The following is a 27,756-nucleotide window of genomic DNA, read 5'->3' as shown; positions in this document are numbered from 1 at the left end:
TGTGAAATACTGGTAGGAGCAGGAACAGCTCCCATGTTCCATTCCATCTTCCATTGCCTCAGCTCCCTCTAGGACCTTGTCAGTTATTTTCTAGCCAGAGCCTATATAGGAACTCCCTGCAAGAGCTCTGCACTGAATGTTGTCTACTACAACTCCAGTACTTGTTTTCGAGACTCTCTTTACTTTTACTTTGACAGCTCAATTACATTTTCCTTGGTCTCTCCCTCTATTATGAGCTCCTCTCAAAATTATTATTGTTTGCTGTTGAGTCTCTTGCCTTATTTTTTTGGAGTATTGGCTGTTTTCAAATCTGTATTTCTTTAAATGTGGGCTATTAAGACAGCAACTTTCAATTAGAGAAATAGCTATATTTCTGTATTATGGCTGTCTAGCTCTCTTGTGCAGTTTTGCTTTGTTTTAATGCTTCTCTTATTGCTCTGCTCTGTTTATTAGGTTTTTTTTCCCCCCAGGAAAGCCGATGTTTTAAATGACCTCTCGCTCCTTGTGCTACAGCCAGAGATTAATTTGTGCAGGACTTGTCAAGGCCGAGTCCTGGCACCTCTGGGTTTGGCAATTCATAGCCCAGCACCTCTGGGCTTTCTGCATCAGTTATGAATGTAAATAAAATTGCTTGAGCCCCAGCGCCTCTTTGCTTACAAATTTAGCACTGGCTTCAGCACAAAGCGTATATGTTATGTTTCTGGCAGTGCTGGCAGGTTGATGCTATGGTGTACGTTTAGGTGTAGTGGTAACCTGAAGCAAATTCAGAGTATCCATTAGCATATCCATAACATCTGTTGCACAAACAGGTGAAGCTACATAAAGACATGTTCACCGGATCCCAACTGCTGTATAAGTAACAAGCTTAAGGTCAGGCTCCCTCCTAGAGTCTAAAAGTGCTTGAGTCTGCACTTGTGGCAGCAGAGCTACTCTTGTTAGTGCTTTTACTGCCTGTATTTCTTGACATCCGATCACCAGTGTATGCACGCTCTTAGGTCAGCCTGTTGGTATTTAGAATCCTGTCTTTATTGGACCCTCTCCCCATTTTGAATTGTCTTTTCTCATGGGACAAGAAAATTGTTCTTGGATGAATGAGAATTAGACTGTGTTTATGCTTGGATTCTTTTGGAACATTACAATTTGGGCCAGCTGCTGAAGGAGCACTTTTTTCCTGTGGCCTAATGAGCCTTTTTTGTCACCTAAGTTCTGCCTGCAGTTGACACTACCCCCTCTCCCCCAATGCATTTATGATCCATAGCAGGGGTTTTCAAACTTCATTGCACCGTGACCCCCTTCTGACAATAAAAATTACTGCATGACCCCAGAAGGGAGGACCGATGCCCGAGCCCCATTGACCCGTCTGGGGTGGGAGGGCAAAGCTGAAGCCCAAGGGCTTCAGCCCCAGGCATGGCGCCTGTATTCCGAGTCCCAACACGTAGGGCTGAAACACTCAAGCTTCGGCCTCGAGTGATGGGGCTCGGGCTTCAGGCCTGGGACCCAGCACGTCTAAGCCAGCCCTGGTGACCCCATTAAAATGAGGTTCTGACCCACTTTGGGGTCCTGATCCACAATTTTAGAACTGCTGATCTATAGAACAGAGATTACTGGGCATATAAACTGTCAAAGAGTTCCCTATATACTGTGCAACTACATCATGTGAAGTAGGAGCAGCATAGCAGTTAGAGCACCCAGACAAAGGCAGACAGCCGTCTTCACGGCTTCTCTGCCCTTACAATTGAGAGCTAAGACTGTGTATGGTTTTGAATCACACAAGTCTCTTAATGCACTCTTGTAAACTATGCTCTTTGGTATGAAGAGTATCTATACTGATTGTAGTGTGGAGTGACACTAGCTCCTGAGTACCATAGTTTGAAATGGCTGTGTTTCTCAGTTTCAATATCGGTATGGCAGTTCTCCAATGTATGTTGCTTGCTGTGCCACACCTTGAAACAGGGCCTTGATTTGTGTGACGGTGGGCCATAAGGCTTGAAAGGCCTTGGCAGAGTAGAAAATGATAAGAACTTTAATCTAGAATAGTGGTTTTTCAGCCAGTGACTGGCTCCAAGTCATCCAGTGACCCTCAGCAAAACCTAGCTAATGGTTTTGTAGTGGCATCCCTCCCCTCCAGTGACAATCCATTCATTGGTAACCAACACCTTGTCTTTGTTCAAAAGTTACACTACTGCACCTCCACTCCCAGTGCAAGTCTGTTGGTCTCTTAGCCAATTTCCTGATGCCATTCCACGACTACAATAGGGGGATGGACCTGGCAGGAACTTCATGGGGTGGTACCACTCTTTGTCCACCCTTGCCTCTAGCTATTCATTGTTTTTGGGTGCAGATCATATGCCATCTCACACTAGAAATAGAAAAGATCTGGCAGGTTGTTTATTCATTCTCCATATGAGTGTTGCATTCTCTCGTATCTTGTACTTCTATTAGAATTTTGCCCTGTCTAGGTTAAAGTATGCCAAGTGTTTGGGCTCCCAATGCTTCCTTTGGGAAATTATTCTACAGAGTAGTAGATCTCTCTACTGTCATTCAGTCTAAAATTTTCCTTTCTTAACTTTAATCCGAGGCTCCTGGTTATACCCTCTCTCATGCTAATTCCTCTTCTTCCTTAGTGTTTCTATCCCTTAAATATTTGTAGATGGTTATCATCTCTCTCCTTTTTAAACTACTGGGGCTCTAATTAGGCTGGTATTGTGGTGTGGGGTGGTTGTTTTTTTTTTAGGCTGCCATCAGATTCTCAAGCATCTTGATTTTAATTTATTTTAGTAAATCTTTCTCTTATGGATGTAAAGAAGAACACTGTTAAAATGACAGGTTTCAGAGTAGCAGCCGTGTTAGTCTGTATCCACAAAAAGAAGAACAGGAGTACTTGTGGCACCTTAGTGACTAACAAATTTATTAGAGCATAAGCGTAGTCCACAAAAGCTTATGCTCTAATAAATTTGTTAGTCTCTAAGGTGCCACAAGTACTCCTGTTCTTCTTTTTACTGTTAAAATGTAAACTGAATGCAAACCGATTCAGTGGTGCCTGAGTCTGCAAAGAGCCTGACAGTAATTTTAAGAAGTGTAAACTACAGTTTTCACCTGAAAGGGATATTGGCTCAAATTTTCAGTTAGAATAATTTAAATGCCAATTATTTTCTGCCCATAACCATTTCTCTGCTGATTACAGCATATAGAAAAGGAGAGAGATGATAATATTTTAAATATCTGTTCAACCCTACTGTGACTACAGTTTCATTTTGGTGCCACAGATGAGCAGCATTTGGGAGATTACCAGACTTTTTTATCCTTAACTAACCTGTGAAGCCAATAGGACAGAATGGATGATGGAAGCCTGAAAGGACATTTGAGACACTATCAAGTGGAATCGAGTCTAGCAGAGCCTGGTGGGGATGTAAGCTTCCCCATTGAACAGCAAGGCCTGGTCTGTATATATGGTGGACTCCTACCTGTATTGGAGGCTGTCTGCAGATGCAGGAAGGCCATCATTGCATGAGTTACACTTGATTCACATTTTCAAGCTTTTCTTTATAAAAACATACTTCTAGCTCTCATGTTTAATAAACAACTGACTGACATCACATGACTCTGTTACTTTTATTGATATGTTAAGCTTTACATGTAGTCACAAGAACAGGAATAGAAAATACTACATACAATAGAACATCAAAGATATGAACACCAGAGTTATAGGTCAACTGGACACCAAGTGAAACTGGAAGTAAGCAATCAGGCAGCAGGAGAGACCCCCCCCCCCAAAAAAAAGAAAATACTGTACCTGTATTGCATCTTAAAGGTAGGCACATTTGGGCTGCCCCACCTGCAGGGCAGCCATTTACAGCAAGACACTGGGGCTGCCAGCCCAAGGCAGCTGGAGCCAGCCAGCACAGCAGGAGCGGTGCTGGGGTCTGCACTGCTTTTACCCCCTCCCGCTGCTGGGAGGGAGATGCACTGTTTTTACTGCCCCCTCCCCCACACACCCCTCTCTGCCTCTGCCGGGAGCGGGCAAGCTTGCAAACCCATGCCATGGCTGAGTAGGGAGCAGAAGCCAGGCCTGGCTTGTCAGCCGCTGGATCTGGAGCCCGAACTGTGCTTTGTTCAGACTTGCGAATGTTTCAGAGTTGCATACAACCTCCATTCCCAAGGTGTCCATAACTCTGAGGTTCTACTGTATATGCAATGTGGCTTAATTAATTTAGCTCTTGGAACCAAAGAGGATGGATTTAGACTGTTCTCATTGGTACCAGATGACAGAACAAGGAGTAATGGTCTCAAGTTACAGTCTATGATTCTATGAACCCTTACGACTGCTTTTCTTGAGGTATAAGATTAACTGTGTAATACTATTTTGTATTAAATATAACTCTTTATGCTAAAGTTCTTGAAAGAAAAGTTCTTTAAAAGAAAAAATGTCCATGCTCAATAATGTTAACATTTAAATTGTCCCTACTGGAGTTTGAGTTTGCATACATACTTTTCTTAGACAGAGAAGGGGAGCAGTGCTGCTGTTGTACGACCGGGAGATGCTTTTCTGCAAATTGTGGTGGTTCCTTGTGAGCCCATAGTCTTAGTGTGATGGCTGTATCTTCACAACAGAAAAAGTTAGAACGTATATTTTAAATGAAAGCTTTGTTTTGAAGCTATAATAGAATGCAATACAATTTTTGGGGACACTCGCCGAATTACAGGGTTTACTGGTTTTGATTTTTTTATTATGCGTTTGTAATTTTATCCTGTTCCTGATTTTAAGGTAGCGTGGTCAAAACATTTTGCACTCTGTTTCAGACATTTTCAATTTCTCTCACGCAGATTGTCCTAACAATATTCCCCAACCCTGCAGAACTCTGCTCAGGTAGAGTAGGAGTCTCTGAGTGGGTCTACAAAGCTATGTTGAAACAATAACTGGTGTGAAGTCACAGAAGGGCAATTCTAATTAGTCTGCTAAATGTTAACAGATGTCCACTGATGTGTGCTTAGTTTTCACTTTAAATATAACTTATTTAAAATCTTTCTCTCTCATGCAAGGAAATAAATTGCACTAATTCTCACTGAGGACTTATTTTTGTTGTAAAGAGGGGGGAAAAAAACAACAAAGTCAGCCTGTGGTTAGAATTTTGTTTGGAGTGTTTTTTTTCTTTCCTTGCCAAAATGAATATCCACTGAATACATTTTGCTTAAACTTTTTTTTTTTAATTAACAAAATCACCTTTGAGCAGAGCAAGAGAGAGAATGGAAAACTTGTTTGCAATTTTCTTTTTATAAACTCAAGTGATTTTAATACATACAGTTGCACAATCTTTTCCATAGCAGGAGTTATCACCACTCACTCTAGAATCCACAATGGCTGCTCTGTGGTACTTGATCTATTTAATTTATTATATGTCTACATTTGCTGCTCTAGTGGAATATTAGTGCTTCCAATAGATGTATGAGAAAAATGGTTAAAGGTGGCCCGTAAATAGGATTACTAAAATTCCATCAATTTTAGGATTATATATCAAACACTTCAGTTGGCAAGTGTAAGCAGGGCATACAGCATGTAATTGATTTTAAACTTAATATTTCTTCATTTCCAAATAATCCTTTTTCATTCAAAAGAATTCAGTTGTGACATACAAACTATATGTTCAAGAATCAGGACACCTACCACTTACATGCATCCACGTACGAGGGAGGAAAGAATTTAACAGTGCACAGCAACATTACAATTTAGAACAGAAAGTGAATGATGATTTTATATTAAAAAGAAAGAAACTTTCTAGTTTCAACTGTAGGGGGGAATTAAGCTATGACGAAGGTTATTATCCAAGTTGAAAATTGGCCAGGATGCGTAGCATTTATTATCCCATCTCTTATATACAGTGCCATTGGATGTTTAATGATCACAATTGATCAGGCCTGCACATTTATATTTTATTGAAAAGCCTGTACTACTTAACTCATTAAGATAAATGTGAAATAATCCAAACTTTTCTCTGCAGCCTGAAGGGGGCAAGTTTTTTTTCATGTTTATTCCTTTTTTTTGGTTGTTTTTTGTTTACTTCAAGAAGAAAAAAGCGTAAAGAACAATATGGAAACTGCTGCCTGTGAAATTTTAGACTGTATCCATGAGGGCTAGCTTATGGAGCGTGAGAAACCTAGGACTGAATTTTTTCATACACTTCTACCCTGATATAACGCTGTCCTTGGGAGCAAAAAAATCTTACCGCGTTATAGGTGAAACCGCGTTATATCAAACTTGCTTTGATCTGTCGGAGCGCGCAGCCCCGCCCCCCCGGAGCGCTGCTTTACCGCATTATATCCGAATTTGTGTTATATCGGGTCGCGTTATATCGGGGTAGAGGTGTACTTAGAAGCATCAAGAAAAAAGCTTAGACAAAACTTTCATCACTCAAACAAGACTTTAAGATATAGGTAAATTAGACACGTGTTAGGCACATTCAAATTAGACAACTTCTGCAAGTCCTCCTTGAAACACATTCAGAAACTTATGACATCTTAAAATTATTTTATTTGTTTTTGTATGACCAGAAATTCATTATTATGAACATCTTGCAAACAGTTAGTGATCATCATTCATTACAGTTTGTAGTTATGTGGACATGGAGGCAGAGGTGAGACTTTTAATGAAGAGTAACCCTTCAGTCAGTTAAGCATTGTTTTATAGTTTGAGAAAGAATTCTATCTAAATCTCCTATTTGGGAAAGGATGTTTAACTACAACAAAGGGGATAGGGATGTGGGGAGACAGGTCACACTTCACCCATGAAGCTTCCGCCCTCCTCCCCCATTGACTTAGAGAAAGTAGAACTTAATAAAAGCCACTTGTTGAGTTCAAACGGATATAAAAGGGGAGGCTGCATGGGGAACAATTTTTTCTCAGTGTATTTTTTTAATGTCAATATCATCAACTAGCTTCTGGAATTTTAAAATTAACTATACTCAAATCATTTACTTCATAATATGTATACTATTTTGTCTTCATGGTCTGGCACTTGGATGCCATATAAGCATCCTATAAATGGATTAAATTAGAATACTTTTTCTGGATTGTAGATATTTACTGTAGTTATTGGTCTGTGGCCAAGTCTGAAAAAGACCCTAATTTAAATGATCGTAAGGAAGTTTGGCAGAGGCTTAGAGATGCAATTAGACCAGACACATTGGAATTACTTATGTAGGATATTAAAAGGTTATCTTTAGAGTTGAGACACTGACTCACTCAGGGGAAAGTCATCCACTGGATATTCTGTAAATCAAAAGGTTAGCAGTTGGTGTGAAGATCCACTGAAAACCATGAAATCGGGTCAACCTAGAAAAGCCCATATTGCATGGGTACATAATGTAATTGTTCTGAAGTCTGTCCAGTAATAAAATATTCTTCATTAGCTTTCTGCTAATATTCTCAGCTTTATCATTCTAGGTCACTTTTTAAGGGTGGATCTAAAAAAAATGACCATGTTTCTCCATATTGAGCAAGTATCATAAAATAGTTTTTCAAGATTTTTACTAGAAAGGAAGTAAACTTTGAGTTGGCTGGAATTAGAAAAAAACTGCATGTCTACATCAGCAGAGAGAATCTTGGATGGTCATATCCTCAAGAATAGGAACATTTAAGGAACCTTTCAGTTTAGGGTTTGTCTTCATTACAGTGCTAGCCTGAGGTATAACATAAATGTTGCCTCTAACCTGATTCCTGTCCACACATCAAAACCTCTGGTTAAGGTGCTGCTTTAACCTTGAGCTAGCTGGCCTGTCAGAAGGTGTTGGTTGAAGTTCAAGTGCTATTGATGCTTAGGCTAGTTGTGAAGTGGGGATACAACTACTTTGTGCTGCTAATCCAATAGTGTGCAGCTTCAGTGCTTTGCAGTGTGACCATTCTCACTTGAACTAAGCTAATTCAAGAGGAGTTAGCTCAAGTGTAGATAACTAGAGTTAACTCTTCAATGAAGATATGCCCTTAGAAACAGGCAAACCTCAAATATATGACCACCAGAGTTCTGGACTTACCGGTCAACTGGACACCCTCTGAACCAGAAGTAATCGGGTAGCAGTGGAGATGCACGCACACCCACACCCACACACATGCATGCAAATACTTTACTGCCTTGGAGATTTAACCCTGGGGCTCAGGGCTTCAGCTGGGGGGAAGGGAGGGTTAGGACTGCAGCCTTAGGGTGAAGAGGTGAGGGGGTGTCAGGGCTTCTGATTCTTGGGAGCACCAGGGCGCAGGGCTTTAGATCTGGAGGGAGCGCTGGCGCTCGGGGTTTCAGCCCTGTGGCTCTGCTGTTCCCAGCTTCTCAGCCCCGTGGGGAGCTCGGGGCTTTAGCTATGACGGGAACACTGGTTTCAGCCAAGTGCTCCCTCCCGTAGCTGAAGCCCTGAGCCCCGCACCCCCACCCCACCCCAGATCAAAAGCCCTGAGCCCTGGTGCTCCTGAGGGTCAGAAGCCCTGACCCCCACGTGCGGTTGCAGCCCCAACCGCCTCTCCCCAGTGGCTGAAGTCCATAATGTCTCGTTCGGAGTTGTGGACATTTCGGGGTTACGGACAACCTCCATTCCTGAGGTGTCTGTGACTCTGAGGTTCTACTGTACTAACAATAGTCATTCTGCCCTTGACAAGTTTTTATTCATTCTGAAGCCTTTTGCTAGCCAGGCTAAACCTCATGGGATACATATCTTATTTTTAGGTTCTTACCAAATTCATGGCCATGAAAAACATGTCACAGACAGTGAAATGAGACCTCCCCTGTGAAATCTAGCTGTTGGAGGGGTGGGGAGGGGCAGGGCTGGGGGTGTCAGCCAGGGTCTCCTTTGTTTCACTGGGCTCCAGCTGCTATCTGCCAGGCTGGGGAGGGATGGGACTTCCTCTTCTCCTGCACGGCTGCTCTTGGGGGGAAATCAGACCCACCTCTGGGTACCTCCCTGGCTGCAGGAAGCTCTGTGGCTGCTACCAGCTCTGAAGGCTCCCAGCAGCACAGGGGAGATCAGACCCACCTTCACCTCTGGAAATCTCCCCCAGATTCAGGAAGCTCTGCAGCTCTGAAGGCAGCACAAAAGTGAGGGTGGTAATCCCCCAACCTTCCTTACATTAGTTTTGTGACCCCCCATGAGCCCCTTTTGGGTCGGGACTCCCAGGGTTACAACACTGAAATTTCAGATGTAAACGTCTGAAAATGTGAAATTGATCAAAATGGACTGCGAATTTGGGCCCCACTTATTTTCATGTGGATCTAAGGGATACAGTGATTAAACGTTCCTCTAGCATACCATTTTACTCATAAAAGGTAGTGTGGAGGATTATCCCTGAACAAGAGCTATCAGCGAAGACAAGTAATCTTGATAGTTAGCACCCGTAAGCTCAATCAATGGCACTTGATAGAAATTCGAAATATTGTTCTAAATAAGATGGGGTCATTTAATACAGTAGTGGAAGATTTGTTCCGGAAACACCAGTATCCTGGCACTAATACTGTGTATGAAGTGACCTGATAAAGGGTAAAAAAAAACCCTTCCTTCACAGCTAGTGCTGAACCATTTGTAGCCACCCCACACTAGGTGAAGTTAAAGCCAACGTTTGCAAAATAAGCAGTAATTTTACCAAAAAAACCCAATAACTACTTCAGTATGGATTGACCTTTGGTATCACACAACTGCTTGATCTCTCTTCTAGTGAATGCTTACCTATTTAGTGAATACATTTTTAATCTAGGTCAATCTGGAAAAGACATGTAATACTTCCCAAAACATGGAATGTTACTTTCAAGACAGGCCAACTCTAACCAATTGACTGTTATCTGTATCTGCATTGTTAAAACAAATAAGCAAACAAAAAAGTTGACTAGGTGATGAGTTGAGTTGAAGCTTTAAATTCTATTCCAGATGTCTGGTTTTATGTTTATTCTGAAGGACAGATTTAGATGATTTTTAAATGTGTATACTAAAACTTGTTTACCATGGACACTCAGGTATGAGTTGCTGAGTAACTTCTGTAGTTGTTCCTCCTTTAGGCTGACAGATATCAAAAAATAATTGTTAATGGATAATTATCATTGAATGGTGGGCTGTTTCCAGTAATGCTCCACAGAGATTGGTTCTAGTTACAGTGCTATTCAATAGTTTCTTCGGTGATCTGGAAGATAAAATCACTTCTGATAAAAAATTAGTAGATGACTACACACATATTGGCCAAGTGGTTAGTAATTCTGAGAACAGGGTAGTCACACAGAGTAATCTGGATCACCTGCTGGGTGGGGCCAATTCAAACAGAATGTTTTAATACAATATTCAACATGATATGCTTTATTATTAAATGGTCTTTAGACGTGCAGATCTTATAAAATAAAAGGCTATTATAGCTAAGTTTAAAACTTAATTTTCTTTATCTGAACCTCCTTGTTCATGTTTTATGTGCAGAACAAAAGTTAGTTAATTGTACTTTAAAAAAACACATCTATCTAGTGATTATATGTACAATTTTTGGACCTGATTCTGCAAAGAGATCCCAGTGGGCAAGTACTTAAGCCCATGTGAAGTCTTACTGATTTAAAATGACTCTTTGGGGATGCAAGGATTCCTACTCCTACATTACTTTACAGGATTGGAGTCAAACATGATATATTGATTGTTAGCATTTAATAATAATGCTGTATAACATTAATATCTTTTCAAATTATTTTTAGTGGTACATGATCAGCATTGTGCACATCTACAATCGTTGGAGAAACAGTGAAATTCGGTGTTACGTTAATGGTCAACTGGTATCCTATGGTGATATGGCGTGGCATGTTAACACGAACGATGTAAGAGAATTTTCTTTCCTTTTCTTTAGTTACTGTTTTCTATCCTCTCAAGTGCATGCATAGAACCATAATTCATTTGTACATTCCTATTTGGTTAAAAAATAGAATTGTATAAATAACAGGCACGTTTATTTCCTTAAAATGTTTTTTTTTTTAATTTTTTAAAAAGAAAAAAATCAAGAATTGGGTTTATACTCGAATTATTCCCTTTTTAGTTCTATATTTTAACAGAAATCAGGTCTCTGGGGTTAGATTTATTTCTTATCTTTATTAGCATATAAGCTCTTATGTTGAGACTATTTTGTAGAGATATTAATATGAAATTCACAAACTTCAATGTGTTTTCAGATTATAGAAAATATTTTAATGTATTATAATATATACAGACCCTGTATAACACAATGGATTGGAAATTATCTTTTTTACCTGTGGGACATTAATTTTATAATATAGTTTTTTCCTGAAATAGCTAAAATTCAATCTAAACATTATAGCTGAGTAACAGAAAATCTTGAGTCCAATTCAGCCAAGTTACCACACACGTCTCATAATAAAAATTAGTTGACTTGTGTTGTATATCTGGAGTTCTTGTACTGTGTTCAGACTGAAATGTTTTTAATAAATTTTAAAGATTAAATATCCCCAGTTGAGAGGTGGAAAACGGAGGCAGAGAGAAATTAAATTACATGCCTTTAGTCATGTTGCGATGTGTGTGGCAGGTCCAGGAACTCAGATCTTTGTACTCTGAAACCTGTTTCTTAATAACAAGATTGTCTTTCATGCCTCGTATCAGTTGGCGTGATGTTAATGAAGTGCCAATTGTGGCACCACAGTTAAACATGTTTTTTGTGTTAAAGCAGGGATTCAATCTTTTTGTTGTGTATGTAAAATGCAACATATTCTCCACAAAATTACAGCACTACTTTTTGGTTGCTGAATGAAATAAATGAAAATTCATAAATAAATCTGTTAATTGTTTTGAGTTAAGATCAATTTTAAAACAGGTCTTTTAAATAATATAGCAACGTTTCATCCCCATCTCAATGGGAGGTGTGGTCGATTGGACTGCCTCAATGAGACACAGCATGTGGAAGTGAAGTGGAGGTGAGAGTGCATGCTTGGTGAAGCAGCAGCCAGGCCCCTTCTCCTCCTGATGTCCTCCACCTCCTATTGGCTGGGCTGTTTGGCTCTCATGCGCCCCTTCACCTTATCCTGATCTATTTCAACTCATCATGGGGTTTTCAAAGGCCTCTTGGTATTTTCAGCAGTCCCTTCCTCATTCCCCTTAGTTGTAGAACAAGAGCTGTGTTCTTCAGGAAGCTGCGGTCTGATTCACTGCCTGTTTGGTCCATTGGGCCAAATTGGCCCAGTTCTGCTGATATTTTTTGACTTTCTCACAAAGTCATGGGAGCACGGTTGGGTTGAAAGGAAATAGCTTTGATAGTTTACGATTAGGAAAGGTAAGACTGTTTATTTAGCTCATTGCAATTTGTGGCTGGTGTTCAGTGAGGACCAAAACTACAAGGGCCAGCTCCCAGGGGTAAATGAAAGCTGGGATTTTGTAGGTGGACTGTGTTCCTCTAGGAAAAGGGGGTACCTGAAATATTTGTGAACTGCAGTTCCTGCCTTGATACTCTCTTCCCCCTCCTCCCACGTCTCATGGAAGATCTATTACGAGGTCTTGATTATATGATGGGATCTGTTAACCCCACTCTGAACCCAGTTAAATGCCAGGTATGTGAGAGTGGTGATGGTCATATAGTGATTTCTCCCATGTGGTGGTAAATTTGAGGCCTGCCACTTAAATCCATCCCTGTGTCTGTCATTCATTTGCCCGTTTAGCCTGATTGCTTGTAGTGTAGACGTAACCTATTTGGCAATCAAAGGATGCTATTCCCCTATTTGTGTATACATGCTTGTGCTTGCTTGATGACAGCTTGTATGAGTATAAATAGAAGTGTAGCCACGGTAGCACAGGTAGTGACAGTGGAGACATGGCTGAGTTGTGCGGAGTACATACCCACCTGAAACCAGTGGGTATGTGTTCAGCATGACTAACCCATGCCTCCTTTGCCACTCCTGGTGCTACCACAGCTATGCTGCTATTTATACTGACTCTAGCTCTCATCAAGCATTGCTTAATACGCAGCAATTATACTAGATTTCATTGTAAACATGTCTAAGTTTATTTAACAAAGTATAGATGTTCAACTAGTAGCAACTAGAAGTACTGGAAACAAATGGTTACATATATAGTAAAATCATAACATGCAGTCTAGAGTATTCCTCACCCAAAATCCATGCAGGGCTTTTGAGTCAGCCTGGCTGTGATCCAACTTTCATGAGCCAACATGCTGTCAGTTTGCCTCCTAGATGAAGAATTGTCTCTCTCTCATTGCACCCCAAGTCAAACCACCTCAATCCTTTGTCTTTATTCATAATCAGGACACCCCAATTATTGGTTTCTTCCAGTAGATTTCCTCCCTTGTAGATTTCACAATCTTTTAAATTGTATCTGACTCAATATGCAAATTAGGTATAGCTTGTAAGGCATACAATACACAAATGGCTGAACAGGGAGATAGGAATCAGTTACCTCCTGGTAACCTGCCTTAACTCCAAGACCTTAAGAACATAATTTTCAGTATGGATACATAACTCCTTAAATATTATCTGTACCTATGTTTTGCAATGATTATGACAACCAGTGAGCTACTGGTTCTCAGGAGAGATCTCACATGCAACCCTTTGATGACCTATTATGCAGATATCTGACGGGGGTTCCTGTAAAACCCTATGCACCGCTGGTGCTCTCTGCCAGTTGGCACGAAGGGGTCCCTCGGTCACATCAACCCTTTCAACCACTGCAGTCTTCTTTCTTTGAGAGACAACCTGATGTATCCAATATGATTAAGCCATTATGGTCTTAAGCATTATGGTCTGAGGCTTTTCTACATATAAATATGTTGGAACTTGGAGCAATTCACATGGCTCATATATTCTTTCTTTATCTAATCCAGGCCAGAGTTATTCAAGTCATGACAGACAATTCCTCTGCCATATTTTACATTTAAAAAAAAAAAAAACAAGGAGAGGCAAGATTAACACCCTTATGTCAAAAAGTGCAAATTCTTTGAAAGTGGTGTATACAATATAAAGTGTCTCTGAAAGCAGCTCATCTGCTAGGTCTTCTAAATATTCATACAGACCTAAACTAAGCAGAAAGTTTCCATCAGATCATGAATAGACTTTTAAGAGAACTGTGGCTTGTTTAATATTGCAGAAATGGAAATGATCTCATGTGCATTGGTTTGCCACAAACGTCAACAAAAAGTGTCAGAGGTATTGCTCAAAGGCAGGGATCAGTCCAGGCTCTATAGCTGATGCATTCACGGTCCCTAGGCTTTCATTAGGCTTACCCTCCAGTACAGTTGATTCCAAGAACTTCTGCAGTGAAACTCAGTCAAGACTCAACTTCCATAAATCTCATTGCACCAGCATGGCCCAGGCTATATTGGTTTCCAGACCTGATCATGTTGTTGATACATTCACTGATCACCCTTCCTCTGATTGCTGACTTCATATCACAGAAAAGGGACAAATCTTCCTCTTGGCATCCCTACATTTGACAGCCTGGATTCTAGCTGCTTGAATAAGACTAAAAACCTTTTCTTAAGCAGTTTTAATAGATGATGATAATAAAAAACTTCCCACCAGAGCTACTTATAGATCTAAATGGAAAAGATTAGATGGTTGGTCCTGGGACCATAGTATTTCCCCTTTTCAGACTGATGTTACTTTCATTTTAGATTACCTTCTATCCTTAAAATTCTCTAGATTGTCAATGATTTCCATTAAAGTGCATCTAGCACCGGTATCTGCATAACATCCTAAGATTATGGTTATAATATATTTTCTCATCCTATTACTAAACGATTTCTTAAGCATCTGGCTAAAGTATTTCTACCTATAAAGGATCCACATGCTCCATGGGATCTGACTATTGTATTGGCTAGGTTAATGAAAACCTCATTTGGGCTTTTAACTACCTGTCTGTTAAGTCTTCAGTCTGTGAAAACAGTATTTTTAGTAGTGATTACTTCTGTATGTAGCATGGGTAAATTTAATACTTTGATGTCAGGTTCTCCCTATATAATTTTTCATATGGATAAGGTTTCATTAAGGCCTTATCTGAGTCTCCTACCTAAGACCAGTGTAATGTTAACCAGTCAATTACTTAACAATATTTTGTCCAAAACCTCACGCCAGTAGAATGAAAAGGACTCTGCATTCTTTAGATATATCTAGAGTTTTAGCCTTTTATCTAAATTGAACTAAATCTTTTAGGCATTCTTCCAAATGTACTGTGTCATATGCCAAGAGCGTTAAAGGTAAACAGATTTATTCTCAGAAGCTTTCAAATTGAATTTCAAGACATTAAATCGTGCTATATGCTTGCAGGTCAGGATCCCCCATTAGTAATTAGAACCCATTGTACAAGGGCCCAAGATGCTTCTGTAACTTCCTTTAATAATGCCTCCATTCTAGAAATTTGTAAGGCAGCCACATGAGCTTCTGTTCATACTTTCAGAAAACCTTATGTAATTGGACAGGCAACTTGAAAAGATACAGCCTTTGGTAGAATAGTACTTAGATCTGTCTTTATGTAAGACTTCAATACCCATCTCCATCTGTAAACTGCTTTTCAATCTCTAAGAGTGGAAGTCATAGATAATCACTCAATGAAGAAAAAGAGGTTACTTACCTTATAGTAATTGATGTTCTTCCAGATGTGTTGCCTGTGTGTTTCTCTACATCAACTTTAGTTCACAGCAAGCTGGTGTGTGAATCTGTGCAGCAGTAGTCTGCTGTGGACTTAAGTCTGGTCTACACTACAGAGTTAGGTGGACATAAGGCAGCTTACATTGACCTAACTCTGTAAGCATCTACACTAAAATATCCCTCCCACTGATGTAAGTTGCCCACTATTCTGACATCCAGCCCCATGAGAGGTGTAGTGCTTAAGCTGAGGTAATTAGGTTGATGCATTGTCTAAGTAGACACTGCATTGCTTACATTGCCTGTTGCTGCATGGGTCTGAGGGCTGTCGGTGCAAGCGCTCTTGGTGAGGACATGTACCACCGACCGAGCATAGTGTGGACTGCAGTGGTTATAGTTGACCTGACTTAAGGAGAAGTCCCAGAAGACTGGAGAAGGGCTAACATAGTGCCCATCTTTAAAATGGGGAAAAGGAGGCGCCAGGGCAATATAGTCCTGACAGCCTGACTTCGATACCTGGGAAGCTACTAGAGCAATGTATAAAACATTTATTTTGCAAATACCTGGAGAATGAAGGATAATCTCTAGCAGCCAGCATGGATTTACCATGAACAAATCGTGCCAGACCAGCTTGATTTCCTTCTTTGACAGGGTAACTGGTTTGGTGGATGGGGGAATGCAGTGGACATAATATACTGGACTTCATCAAGGCTTTCGACAGTCTCTCATGACATTCTAATAAGTAAGCTGGAGAAATGCAGGTTTCGCAAACTACCATTAAATGGATACATAATTGGTTAAACAACCACAAACAGAGTAACTATTAATGGAAGGAGGCCTCAAATGGGGATCAGTTCTGGATCCGGTGTTGTTTAACATTTTTATTAATGACCTAGATGTAAGAATAGAGAGCATACTGTTCAAATTTGCAGATGACACAAAGCTGCAGGGGAGGGTTGCCAACACTTTGGAGGATGGAGCTAAAATTCAGAGGGATGCTGATAAATTGGAGAACTGGGCTATAGCCACAAAATGAAATTCAACAAAGACAAATGTAAGGTGATACACTTAGAGAAGGAAAAACAAACGCACAAATATAGAATGGAGTATAACTGGTTTGGCAATTGCACTGCTGAGGAGGCTCTTGGAGTTGTGGCGGATTACAACTTCAACATGAGTCAGCAATGTGATGCTGTTGCAAAAAAAGCAAAGGCAATTTTAGGTTGCATTAACGAGAGGCATAGCATGCAAGTCACGGGAGGTGATAATACTGCTGTACTTGGCACTAGCCTTAGCCAGAGTACTGTGTCCAATTTTGGTCACTAATGTATAGAAAGGATGTGAAGAAACTGGAAACGATCCAGAGGGGAGCAACAAAGATGATCAAAGGGATGGAATGCAAGCTATACGAGCAAAGGCTGAAAGAATTCGGTATGTTTAGTTTGGAAAAGAGGAGATTGAGGGGGCATAACAGCGGCTTTCAAATACTTGAAAGGCTGTCATAAAAAAGAGAAAAGTTGCGCTCTCTTGCTGCAGAGAGCAAGGCAAGAAGCAATGGGTTTAAACTACAGCATAGCATATTTAGATTAATTCTCAGGAAAAACTTCCTAACTGTAAGAACAGTAGGACAATGGAATACACTGCCTCCGGAGGTTGTGGAAATGCCTTTGCTGGAGGCTTTCAAAAGGAGACTGTCGTGGATGGTTTAGACACAACAAATCCTGCGTCTTGGTAGGGATTAGACTAGATGACTCTTGTGGTCTCTTCTAATCTATAGAATATATAGCAAGTTTATACCTTGACATATGTTATCATATTTTATATGAATTTTAAACAGGTTTATTTTTTTAAAATAAACTTATTTGATTTAAATAAAAATAGTGTAAATAAAATCATTTTAAATTGAAAAAGAATTATTTTATCCACCGTTATTAAATGATACTGTTAATATTGTTGTATCACCTAGAGGACACAGTCAGGTTGTGGCTCCATCATCTTAGATGCTGTTCAATGTATACAGGGCTTCTGATTTTTTTATTTTAATCAATTAACTCTGATAAAACACTAGTGATTTTTTTAGAAGAAATTGGTGTTCATGCAGTAAACACCAGAAAAACACTGGAAATGGTTACTTGTAATAGCCATTGATGGATCTATCCTCCATAAAATTATCTAGTTCGTTTTTGAACCCTGTTATAGTCTTGGACTTCACAACATCCTATGGCAAGGAGTTCCACAGGTTGACTGCATTATGTGAAGAAATGCCTTCTTTTCTTTCTTTTAAATCTGTTGCCTATTAATTTCATTTGGTGACCCCTAGTACTTGTGTTATGAGTAAGGCTGCACGTTTGTCACGGATTCCATGACTTTCTTGGACCTCCGTGACTTCTGCAGCAGCCAGTATGGCTGGCCTGGGTGCCACCTGAGCAGCTTGGGTAGGCTCTGGGTCGGCTGAAAGCTGCTGCTGGAGCAGTCTCAGGCCACTGCACCCCTTTCCCCCAGTAGCAGCAGGAGTTTGGGTGTGGGAGGGGGCTCACGGCTGGGGGTTGGGGCACGGGAGGGGGTGAGGGCTCTGGGCGGTGCTTACCTTGGGAGGCTCTCCGGAAGCGTCAACATTTCCCTCACTCAGCTCCTTGCTCCATGTGCTGCCTCTGCCTGCAGATACCACCCCGCAACTCCCATTGGCCGCGGTTCCCAGCTGGTGCTCGGGGTGGAGGCAGTGCGCAGAGCTGTCTGGCTGTGCCACAGCCTAGGAGCTGAGAGAGGGGGAGGTCGACACTTCTGGGGAGGTGCGGAGCTAGGTAGGAAGCCTGTCAGCCCTGCCAGCCCCCCCCCCCCCAGCACCAGTGGGGATTCCAGGCTGCCCCCCCCCAGCGCCTGCAGTGCACCTGAGCCAACTACCTGCCACCCTCTGCACCCCCAGGCTGCCCCCCGTGACACCCCTGGGCTGCCCCTCCACCCCCAAGATTTAGTCAGGGGTATATAGTACAAGTCATGGACAGGTCACGTGCCATGAATTATTGTTTACTGCCCATGATCTGTCCATGACTTTAACTAAAAATACCCATGACTAAAATGTAGCCTTAGTTATGAGAAGGAGTAAATAACACTTCCTTATTTACTTTCTCCACACCAGTCATGGTTTTATAGACCTCTGTCATATCCCCCCTTAGTCATTTCTTTTCCAAGCTGAGAAGTCCCAGTCTTCTTAATCTCAGCTTATACCCCAATCATTTTTTTGCCCTTTTCTGAAGCTTTTTCAATTCCAATATATCTTTTTTGAGATGGGGTGACCACATCTGCACGCAGTATTCAAGGTGTGGGCGTACCAGGGATTTATATACAGCCAATATGATATTTTCTGTCTTGTTATCTATCACTTTCAAAATGATTCCCAGCATTCCGTTCACTTTTTTGACTGCTGCTGCACATTGAGTGGACGTTTTCAGAGAACTATCCATAATGACTCCAAGATCTCTTTCTTGAGTGGTAACAGCTAAGTGAGACCCCATCACTTTATATGTATGGTTGGAATGATGTTTTCCAATATGCATTACTTTGCACTTATCAACATTGCATTTCATCTTCCATTTTGTTGTCCAGTCCCTCAGATTTGAGAGATCCTTTTGTAGCTCTTTGCAGTCTGCCTGGGACTTAACTATCTTGAGTAGTTTTGTATCATCTGAAAATTTTGCTGCCTCACTGTTTATCCCCTTTTCCAGATCTTTTATGAATATTTTGCATAGTACTGGTCCCTGTTCAGACCCCTGGGGAACACCACTATTTACCTCTCTCCATTCTGAGAACTGACCATTTATTTACCCTTTGTTTCCTATCTTTTAACCAGTTACTAATCCATGAGGACCTTCCCTCTTAACCCATGACAGCTTACTTTGCTGAAGAGCCTTCGCTGAGGGACCTTGTCAAAGGCTTTCTGAAAATCTAAGTACACTATGTCCACTAGATCACCCTTGTCCGCACACTTGTTGACACACTCACCGAATTCTAGTAGATTGGTGATGCATGATTTCCCTTTACAAAAACCATGTTCACTCTTCCTCAACAAATCATGTTCATCTATGTGTCTGACAATTCTGTTCTTTACTATAGTTTCAACAGTTTGCCTGGTACTGAAGTTAGGCTTACTGGCTGTAATTGCCAGGATCACCTCTGGAGCCTTTTTAAAAAGTTGGTGTCACATTAGCTATTTTACAATCACCTGGTACAGAAGCTGATTTTAATGATAGGTTACATACCACAGTTAGCAGTTGTGCAAGTTTCCATTCAGTATGATAAACAATTATTTTCCTTCTTAACTCAGAAAGAAGAATATGCAAGGAAGAAGTTGATTGTTTAATTCATTGAACAACAGTGTGTAGTTATGACTGAATACCTATTTGCAATTCTAGAATAAAAGGAGACAAATTTGAATATTTCATGCATTCTGGGTCCAAATGTAGGAGAATGCTTGATACTTGCTGAATTGGCATTTGTTTTTACTACTGGAAGAAGAATGTGAATGAAAACCAACCATGGCAATCAGTCATAATATAAATATGCTTGTAATAACTAATATAATCCCAGCCCTGAGGCGTGTCTTAAGCCTTCTCCTTGCTGCTTGGAGTGATTTCTCCCTTTTCACTTTAGGAGTCTGGGTCCTGAGTTCTCTATCTTGGAACCTGGTGCCTCCAACCAAGAGTGCCCCTTATGTGCCTGGAACACAAGCAGGCTTTCCCTTGGGAAAATGTTTACTAACGATAATATATTAGGATTGTAGTCCAATATGCAAAAAATAAAATAATTATCACTATTTCCAAAGTAACTGTACAACAGCAGAGGGAACTTTATTAGGTACAGGGAACAAAGGATAAGGGATAAGGAAAGAGAAGAAGTAACTAGAATAATAAAATAACAATATCTTACACCCTTCTCCTCCCAGCATTTACAATGGGCCCAAACCTCGCTGCTCCCTCCCAAAGCCCACCTGGGCAGATAGTGAGTTGAGAATCTGTTCTTTACTGGGTGATGCAGCACTGTAATTGTTGGCTGTCTTAAAACGCACAAATAAAATAAATAGAGATAGGATTCCTTATGAGGTCTTCGCCCTAAAAGGGTAGTTTCTTCCTGAGGCTCACTGGTCTGGAGTCCAATAGAAAATTAGGTTGGCTCTTGGTAGCCTGACCTCCTCAGCCTCCTGCGTAGTTGGTCTCATGGGCTGACATCCTTTAACAATGCAGTAACCACGAACAGAGTTCAACGTTTCTGGTCCACCCAACAACAGCCAAAACCAACAACAGCCAAAACCGAAAGTAAAACAAAACCCTTTGTCTCGGTGTTCTGGTTTATGAATGGTTCTTGTAGTAGCTTTCAACTTGTTCAATCTTCACCCTGAACTCTAGGCAATCTTAGAAACTTAGTCCTCTGCCTCTGTAGCCATTGCTCTTGAGGCTTAGAGTAATATGACAGGAACAACCAGCTCCAGAGAGGGTTACACTAATTAAAGTTTTTTTTTCTTTTCTTGATATTACTTTATTCAATAATCTAGTTTGTTTTGTTGGTAAAAAATAAACCAGAACTGTTTCTTTGAATATCCACTGTGTATTTTAAATTCATAAAAATTTCTTCTTTTTTATACAGAGCTATGATAAATGTTTTCTTGGCTCTTCAGAGACAGCCGATGCAAATAGAGTGTTTTGTGGTCAACTTGGAGCAGTATATGTGTTCACTGAAGCACTCAATCCAGCACAGATATTTGCAATACATCAGTTAGGACCTGGATATAAGGTAATAACTTAATTTATTTCACAAATACAAAAATAGTTTTCCAATTAAAAACACAATGAGGTGTGTGTTTGTGTGTGTGTGTGTGTGTGTGTGTATATATATATATATATATTTTTTTTTTTTAGCCAAAGATTTTGTTTGACTGCACCTCTTTTGGGACTGCTTGAGTAGAGGTTTGTGAAATGTTCTCAATGAAATATAAACCATATCTGTGTCTTTACCAATCAGAAATTCAACCAGCTTTTTAAAAGATTCACTGAATTTTGTTTTCCTTTGACGCATACTTGAATGTACAATGTGTGTTTGGGTCAAAAAGAAACCATGTGAAATTGCAATTATATTCTATTCCAAACAAGGGAAATCAAGCCTTTTTATTGTTTTGTACCCCAAACTCAGAGAGAGGTAACAGACCAAGACTGATCAAAATGTAACCATCTACTCTTATAAAGTGCAAATTCAGAGTTTAAAATGGTTCTGCAGTTGAAATATCAGTGGTCCTTTGGTTTTCATGGTTGTGCTGAGGCCATCACGCTAATATTTTCGACAAATTGATGGTACATACGTTACTTTGTTCTCTGATAAAAGCAATATTTATTATTTTCTGTGGAAACTGTAAATAGCATTATTTTAGCTGGTTTGTCTAACTGCAGTAGTTAAGGCATGAGGATGGGAGACAGAGCTGGATTCTATTCCAGACTCTTCTTTGGTGACATAGTGTCAATCTTTTTGAGACTCAGTTTCCCCATTTGTAAAATGGTAAAACTTTTGGTATTGTTTTTTAAGCACTTTGACTCCCTCAGAAGTCAGGTGCTATGTATGTGCAAAATACAGAATTTAAATTAACAGATGAAAATAAGGTAAGATACATTTAAACTCCATTAACGTTTGGTATGACATTTGGAAAATGAACCTGTAAAAACAAAGTTGTGATATACAGTGAGACTATAAATGTCTCTCATGCTATGTGTATTATATGAATAGGAGAGTATATGTGATGTACATAGATAATAGGAAATATGTCCTATGTGACTGGTAGATTTTTCTGGAATTCGAAACAATCATATTCACTAGCAGTGAAACAAAACACAGTACCTAGTAGACTCTGTACATTAGTGGAATGAAAGTTGCTTTAGTCCACTGTTTTGTGTCCAGGATCTTGTCTCATTTATTATGTTTGACTACAGAGGTGGTTGTGGTATCTATTCATTGGTCAACACTTGCAGTGATATCAGGGCCAGCTCTAGGATTTTTGCCACCCAAAGCAAAAACAATTTTGGCCGCCCCACCCCCTTATTTAATTACCCCACCCCTGGCCCCCCGCCTCAACTCCGCCCCTTCCCCAAATCCCCAGCCCTGCCTCCTTCCCCCAGGCTCTCAAGCCTAGGAGGGAGGGAGGGAGGGGGAGAAGCGGCGCCCGCGCCGTGGCCACTCGGAGTCTCCCTCCCCCCCCCCCCCCCAGGTTTGAGAGCCTGGGAGGGAGGGAGGGGGAGACTCCGAGTGGCCGCGGCGCGGGCACCGCTTCTCCCCCTCTCTCCCTGGCACCCAAGCCTGGGAGGGAGGGGGAGCAGCGGCGCGCGAAACGGCCGCTCGGGATCCCCCCCCCCAAGGTTTGAGAGCCTGGGAGGGAGGGGGAGACCCCCAGCCACCGCGGCGCGTGAATCAGCTGTTTCGCGTGCCGTGGCAGCAGCAGCGGAGGTGAGCTGGGGCGGCATTCTGGCGCCGGCCATGCCGCCCCTAAAAATGTGCCGCCCCAAGCACCAGCTTGTTTTGCTGGTGCCTAGAGCCGGCCCTGAGTGATATTGTGCAATGAGATGTGAGCTTTCCTTTATAGAAAAATTAGACATCTAATCCTGATGTTTGTAACGATAATCTTGCCAACGTTAAGGATAAATCCTACTCCTACTGCAGAAAATTTGGAATAATCGTTCTGGGATCTGTGAACTCCAAAACCAAAAGCAGACAGTTTAAATACTAATTTTAATTCGTTCACTGCTGATCATTTTATTAGAATCATACAACTACCAGGTTTCTCTCACAATTCTAGATGGTCTGGTGCACATCCCCCATGCTGAAAGTGTTGTTTCACTTCCGAGCTGCCAAAATCTCAAAATTCCTTCTTGTCAACTTCTATTATGCATTGTATATAAAGTTGATGTTATACAGAGAACTAGAAAATGTAGTGACAGTGTATAATATCACAGTAAATGGGTACTGACTGTATGACTTATTTTCATATTTAATTAATTTAAAATCTCAATTAAAAAAAAGCTGCAGAATTTGTAGTCTGCCATATTAGAACACACAATTCTGGAAACTTCACAAAAGGTTTGTAGGTCAGTTCCGATAAGTATCCAGATGTTGCCCAGCTATATGAAAACTCTGTAGTTATTATCCTGGGCTGGAAACACTAGAAGAGATTTTTTGTAGTGGTTTTTCAAACTCTACATGTCTGTGCTTGGATAGAAGAACAATTGAGATGCACAAAACCCTCAAAGTAAAGATCATATATTTTAGACGGCGGTTGGGGGTATTTACTTATCTCTGAGCTATTTCACCATCTTGGATCTGCTGAACAACTTTAGTTATAAGCCCATTTATGGTCTGTGCCCCTAATAAGTAGTGGGGTTGTAGATCACAATCTGAGAATCTACACTAGAGATGGTCGAAAAATTTCTGATGGAACAGTTTCCCATTGGAAAATGCACTTCTTTGAGTGCTGGTTCATATGTGTATTCAACATGTGGGTATGCATGCGCTCCATATGCCTGAGGCCAGAGATTTGTATCAAATAGTGTCAGTTTCTCCAGGCCTGCACAGTTGCCCTCTTCATACTCTGAACTGAGTTCATAAATTGTGGCATTGGCCAACACATCTCTAGTTCCTTCTTAGCACCACATGTCCTGAGTTAAAAATCCTCTGTCAATTTCAAAATGTTGGCTCTTCTGATTCAGAATGGGGAAAAAAAATTCAAATGTCAGAATTGCCTGTGGAACTAAAATTGTTTTATGATCAGCTCTAATCTATAGTCACACATTCTCTTGCAGTTTGATGATAATATCAAAGTTTAAAACTGGCACAATATAGTTTTGGGGTGTCACAGGAGAAGCATTTAGATGAGGAATAAGGGAAGTTAGTGAGAAGTATGAAGGAATACAGTTCTTCTTCTAGATGGCATGCTGAGAAATTACCTTTTGGAAATGATAGAAGGTTTTCATGTGTCCACTACCATACTGCCCCAAAACCAATTTCCTTTATCCCTCTTAAACAATTCAACCTCCATGGTCACTCGATTACAGACTTCAAAGTCGCAATCTCCAACAAAAAAAACTTTAAAAACAGACTCCAGCGAGAAAGTGCAGAATGGGAATTAATTTGCAAACTGGACACCATTAAATTAGGCTTGAATAAAGACTGGGAGTGGATGGGTCATTACACAAAGTAAAACCTATTTCCCCATGCTAATTTCCCCCCCTACTGTTATCACTACAAAAGTTTTTTTTTCTCCTGCTGATAATAGCCCATCCTAACTGATTACTCTCGTTATGGTTAGTATGGCAACACCCATTTTTTCATGTCCTCTGTGTGTGTGTGTGTGTGTGTGTGTGTGTGTATATATATATATATATATATATATATATATATATATATATATATATATATGTCTTCCTACTGTATTTTCCACTGCATGCATCCAATGAAGTGGGTTTTAGCCCACAAAAGCTTATGCTCAAATAAATTTGTTAGTCTCTCAGGCGCCACAAGTGCTCCTCGTTCTTTTTGCTGATACAGACTAACACGGCTACCACTCTGAAATATTTAGGTCTGGTTCCTCACTGAAGAAATGGTCTTTCTGTGTGTTCTGAGACCCCATGTATTCATAATTTTTATTCTTGTTACTTGAACAACTGCAAGGTTTATAGAAGAGAGCATACTCTCTTCTCTTAGACTTGGTTTAAAAGCATTTGAACCCTTACTTTTTTGAGCAAGGTGACATGATAGATTAGTATACTGCTGTAAATCGATAATGTACTAAAAAAGCCTAGCAGCGGGAACATCTCTTAGCAGTCACAAAAAAAGATCAAGTCAGGTAGATAGGAATAAAAATAGAAAAGATGTGTGCCTGAGGTGCTATCAAAATTATACCAGACAATTAAGAAGGATGCCAAAGTCATAAATATACGAAGATTCAGAATTAAGGCCACTTTTCAAAACAGTGATGAGGATGCTCAGATGCTCAAATAAAAGACTGCTCAATTCTGAACATTTATCTGTTAATGATTAATACCAAAAATTTTAATATATATATACAGAAAATACAGTGTTGGTATCGACATCCCTAAATAATTGGATCTCAGTAACACCATATTATTCTCAATCCTATATGTCTTATAGATCATTGGTAGGGTGACCATACGTCCCGTTTTGGGTGGGACAATCCCTTTTTTAAGTGCTGTCCTGGCTGTCCTGACATTTTTTGGCAAAACTGGACATTTGTCCTGTTTGCTCTTGCCAACTGATCAACTGGACAAATGCACAGTTTTGCCAAAAAGTGGGGTGCGACCCCCAGCGGGGTACAGCGTGGGAGGAAGGGCTCAGGAGAGTGGCTCAGGCTGGGCTGTCCCTGAGCGGGTGGGTGGCAGGGGGTCTCAGGCTGGCCTCACATTCCAGGGAGGAGAGTTTTCCCTTTGAGAAAATATGGTCACCCTAATCATTGGAATATATTAATCAGGGTGGATTTGATTTAAATCACTAGGCAGGAAGACTCAATTTAATCATGCATTTCTACATAAAAATGCATTCTTGTTGGTTGTTATAACCTTAATACATATTCTCCACAACTCAGAGATAGATATAGGTTTCATTTTTAGAAGGTACACACTATACATTTTTAAACAGTGATTTATTTTGAAAACTTTTCAGATTAGTTTTACAGCTATATTAGAAAATGAATGATTGTTTGGTTATTTCATTTACCGAAGTTAATTGAAGCAGATATTTATGAAGTCATTGGGAGGTGAACTATCTCCAATTCAACAGGCTAATCATCACCAGACAGACATTTAAATTCTTTTATTTAACTAACACAACAACGTTATATATTCTGGATTTTTTTCTTTAACAGCAAACATATAATATTTTAACAAAACAAGCATACGTCCCTTGCTTCTCATGTTTATCGCCAGACTTCTTCTCCTTGTCCAGATCTATTCCGCCCCCAACAATCTTCTATTCATTGAACTTTTTGAAACTTTGCACTTTAGAGAGAGATAAGGGATTTACTCTGTGTACACAAATTAGCAGAGGGACAATAGAGTTGAGATCTGTTATTTCTCACCTCTATATATTTATTTATTTAAAAAACATTTTTTGCTGTTAACAAGCATGTTACCTCTAGAGAGACAAATCCACAGTTTGAGAACTGCAAAACTAAGCATCTCTGATGGTATCTTCTACATTGAGCACTGAGTCCAATTGGGTAGATAGAAAGATTAACCTAAGTAATCTATACAGAAGCCTGTGGAACCCCATAAAATTGGGTCCCTAATCCATGAACTATTGGAACTCATTTACAAAACTTTTCTTAAACATTACATGAATATATTGTCTCATACTATAGAATTAGAATTTATAATCCCTATTCCATGATGAGATATCTTTGAGCTATAATTTATCTTAATTAAAACGATCTTTAGATAGGTTTTTCCTCAAAAAGCATTGTATCAAAAAAACAGATTTTTTTAATTTAAATCAGGATTTTTAATTTTTTTTTTAAATCATTGATTTTATCCACCCTGATATTAATGCCTCTACATATGACTGGTACAAATAATTAGGTTTAGAAACACTTTGGCTCTAGTGATTTCTCTATTAAAACTGAAAATATGCCTAAAGTTCAGTTGTGTGAAAACCAATATGTGTATAAATAATAAAAAATATTGGTAGCTACATTAGAAGGGATAAAATATTGTAAAGGGCATAAATGCTCATTCTTCAGGTTAGAAGCCAATCACTAACTTCCTAGGTCTAGGAAGAAATTTTCCCTGGGGGGAGATTATTCCATAGTCCATTTGAGGTTTTCTTTCACCTTATTCTGAATCATCTGGAACTGGCTGTTGTCGGAGATGGGTTACTGAACTAGATGGAACATTAGTCTGATCCAGCCGCTGTGTCCTACATTTCCTTAGAAATACCATCTCCACAGAATTCTTCACTTTTAATCTTCCTTTTCCCCGTATTTCTTCTGTTTTCTGTTTACTCTGTTACACAAAGAACATTTTTATAAGAAGTACAAATCAACTACTAGCTTAAAAATTGGTTTAGCACAGCTGAGCTCTTGTTGCAATCAGCAATATTTTGAATCCACAAAAGGCTCAAGA

General features: G+C 40.1%; 1 protein-coding gene across 12 annotated transcripts in view; it reads left to right on the top strand.

Annotated features, from left to right (window-relative positions):
* The window catches only part of NBEA (neurobeachin), an 823,962-nt gene that overhangs the window by 172,448 nt on the left and 623,758 nt on the right, over nt 1-27,756 (top strand). For all 12 annotated transcript variants that reach the window (XM_065581345.1, XM_065581343.1, XM_065581347.1 and 9 more), the window contains exons 7-8: nt 10,697-10,816; nt 21,233-21,379. In XM_065581345.1, coding sequence (XP_065437417.1) covers nt 10,697-10,816; nt 21,233-21,379 — 267 coding nt within the window. The remainder of the gene's footprint in view (nt 1-10,696; nt 10,817-21,232; nt 21,380-27,756) is intronic.

Source organism: Chrysemys picta, chromosome 1 (genome assembly GCF_011386835.1).
Source record: "Chrysemys picta bellii isolate R12L10 chromosome 1, ASM1138683v2, whole genome shotgun sequence".
Classification (NCBI taxonomy): Eukaryota; Metazoa; Chordata; order Testudines; family Emydidae; genus Chrysemys; species Chrysemys picta.
This window is presented reverse-complemented; position numbering and strand designations above follow the sequence as displayed.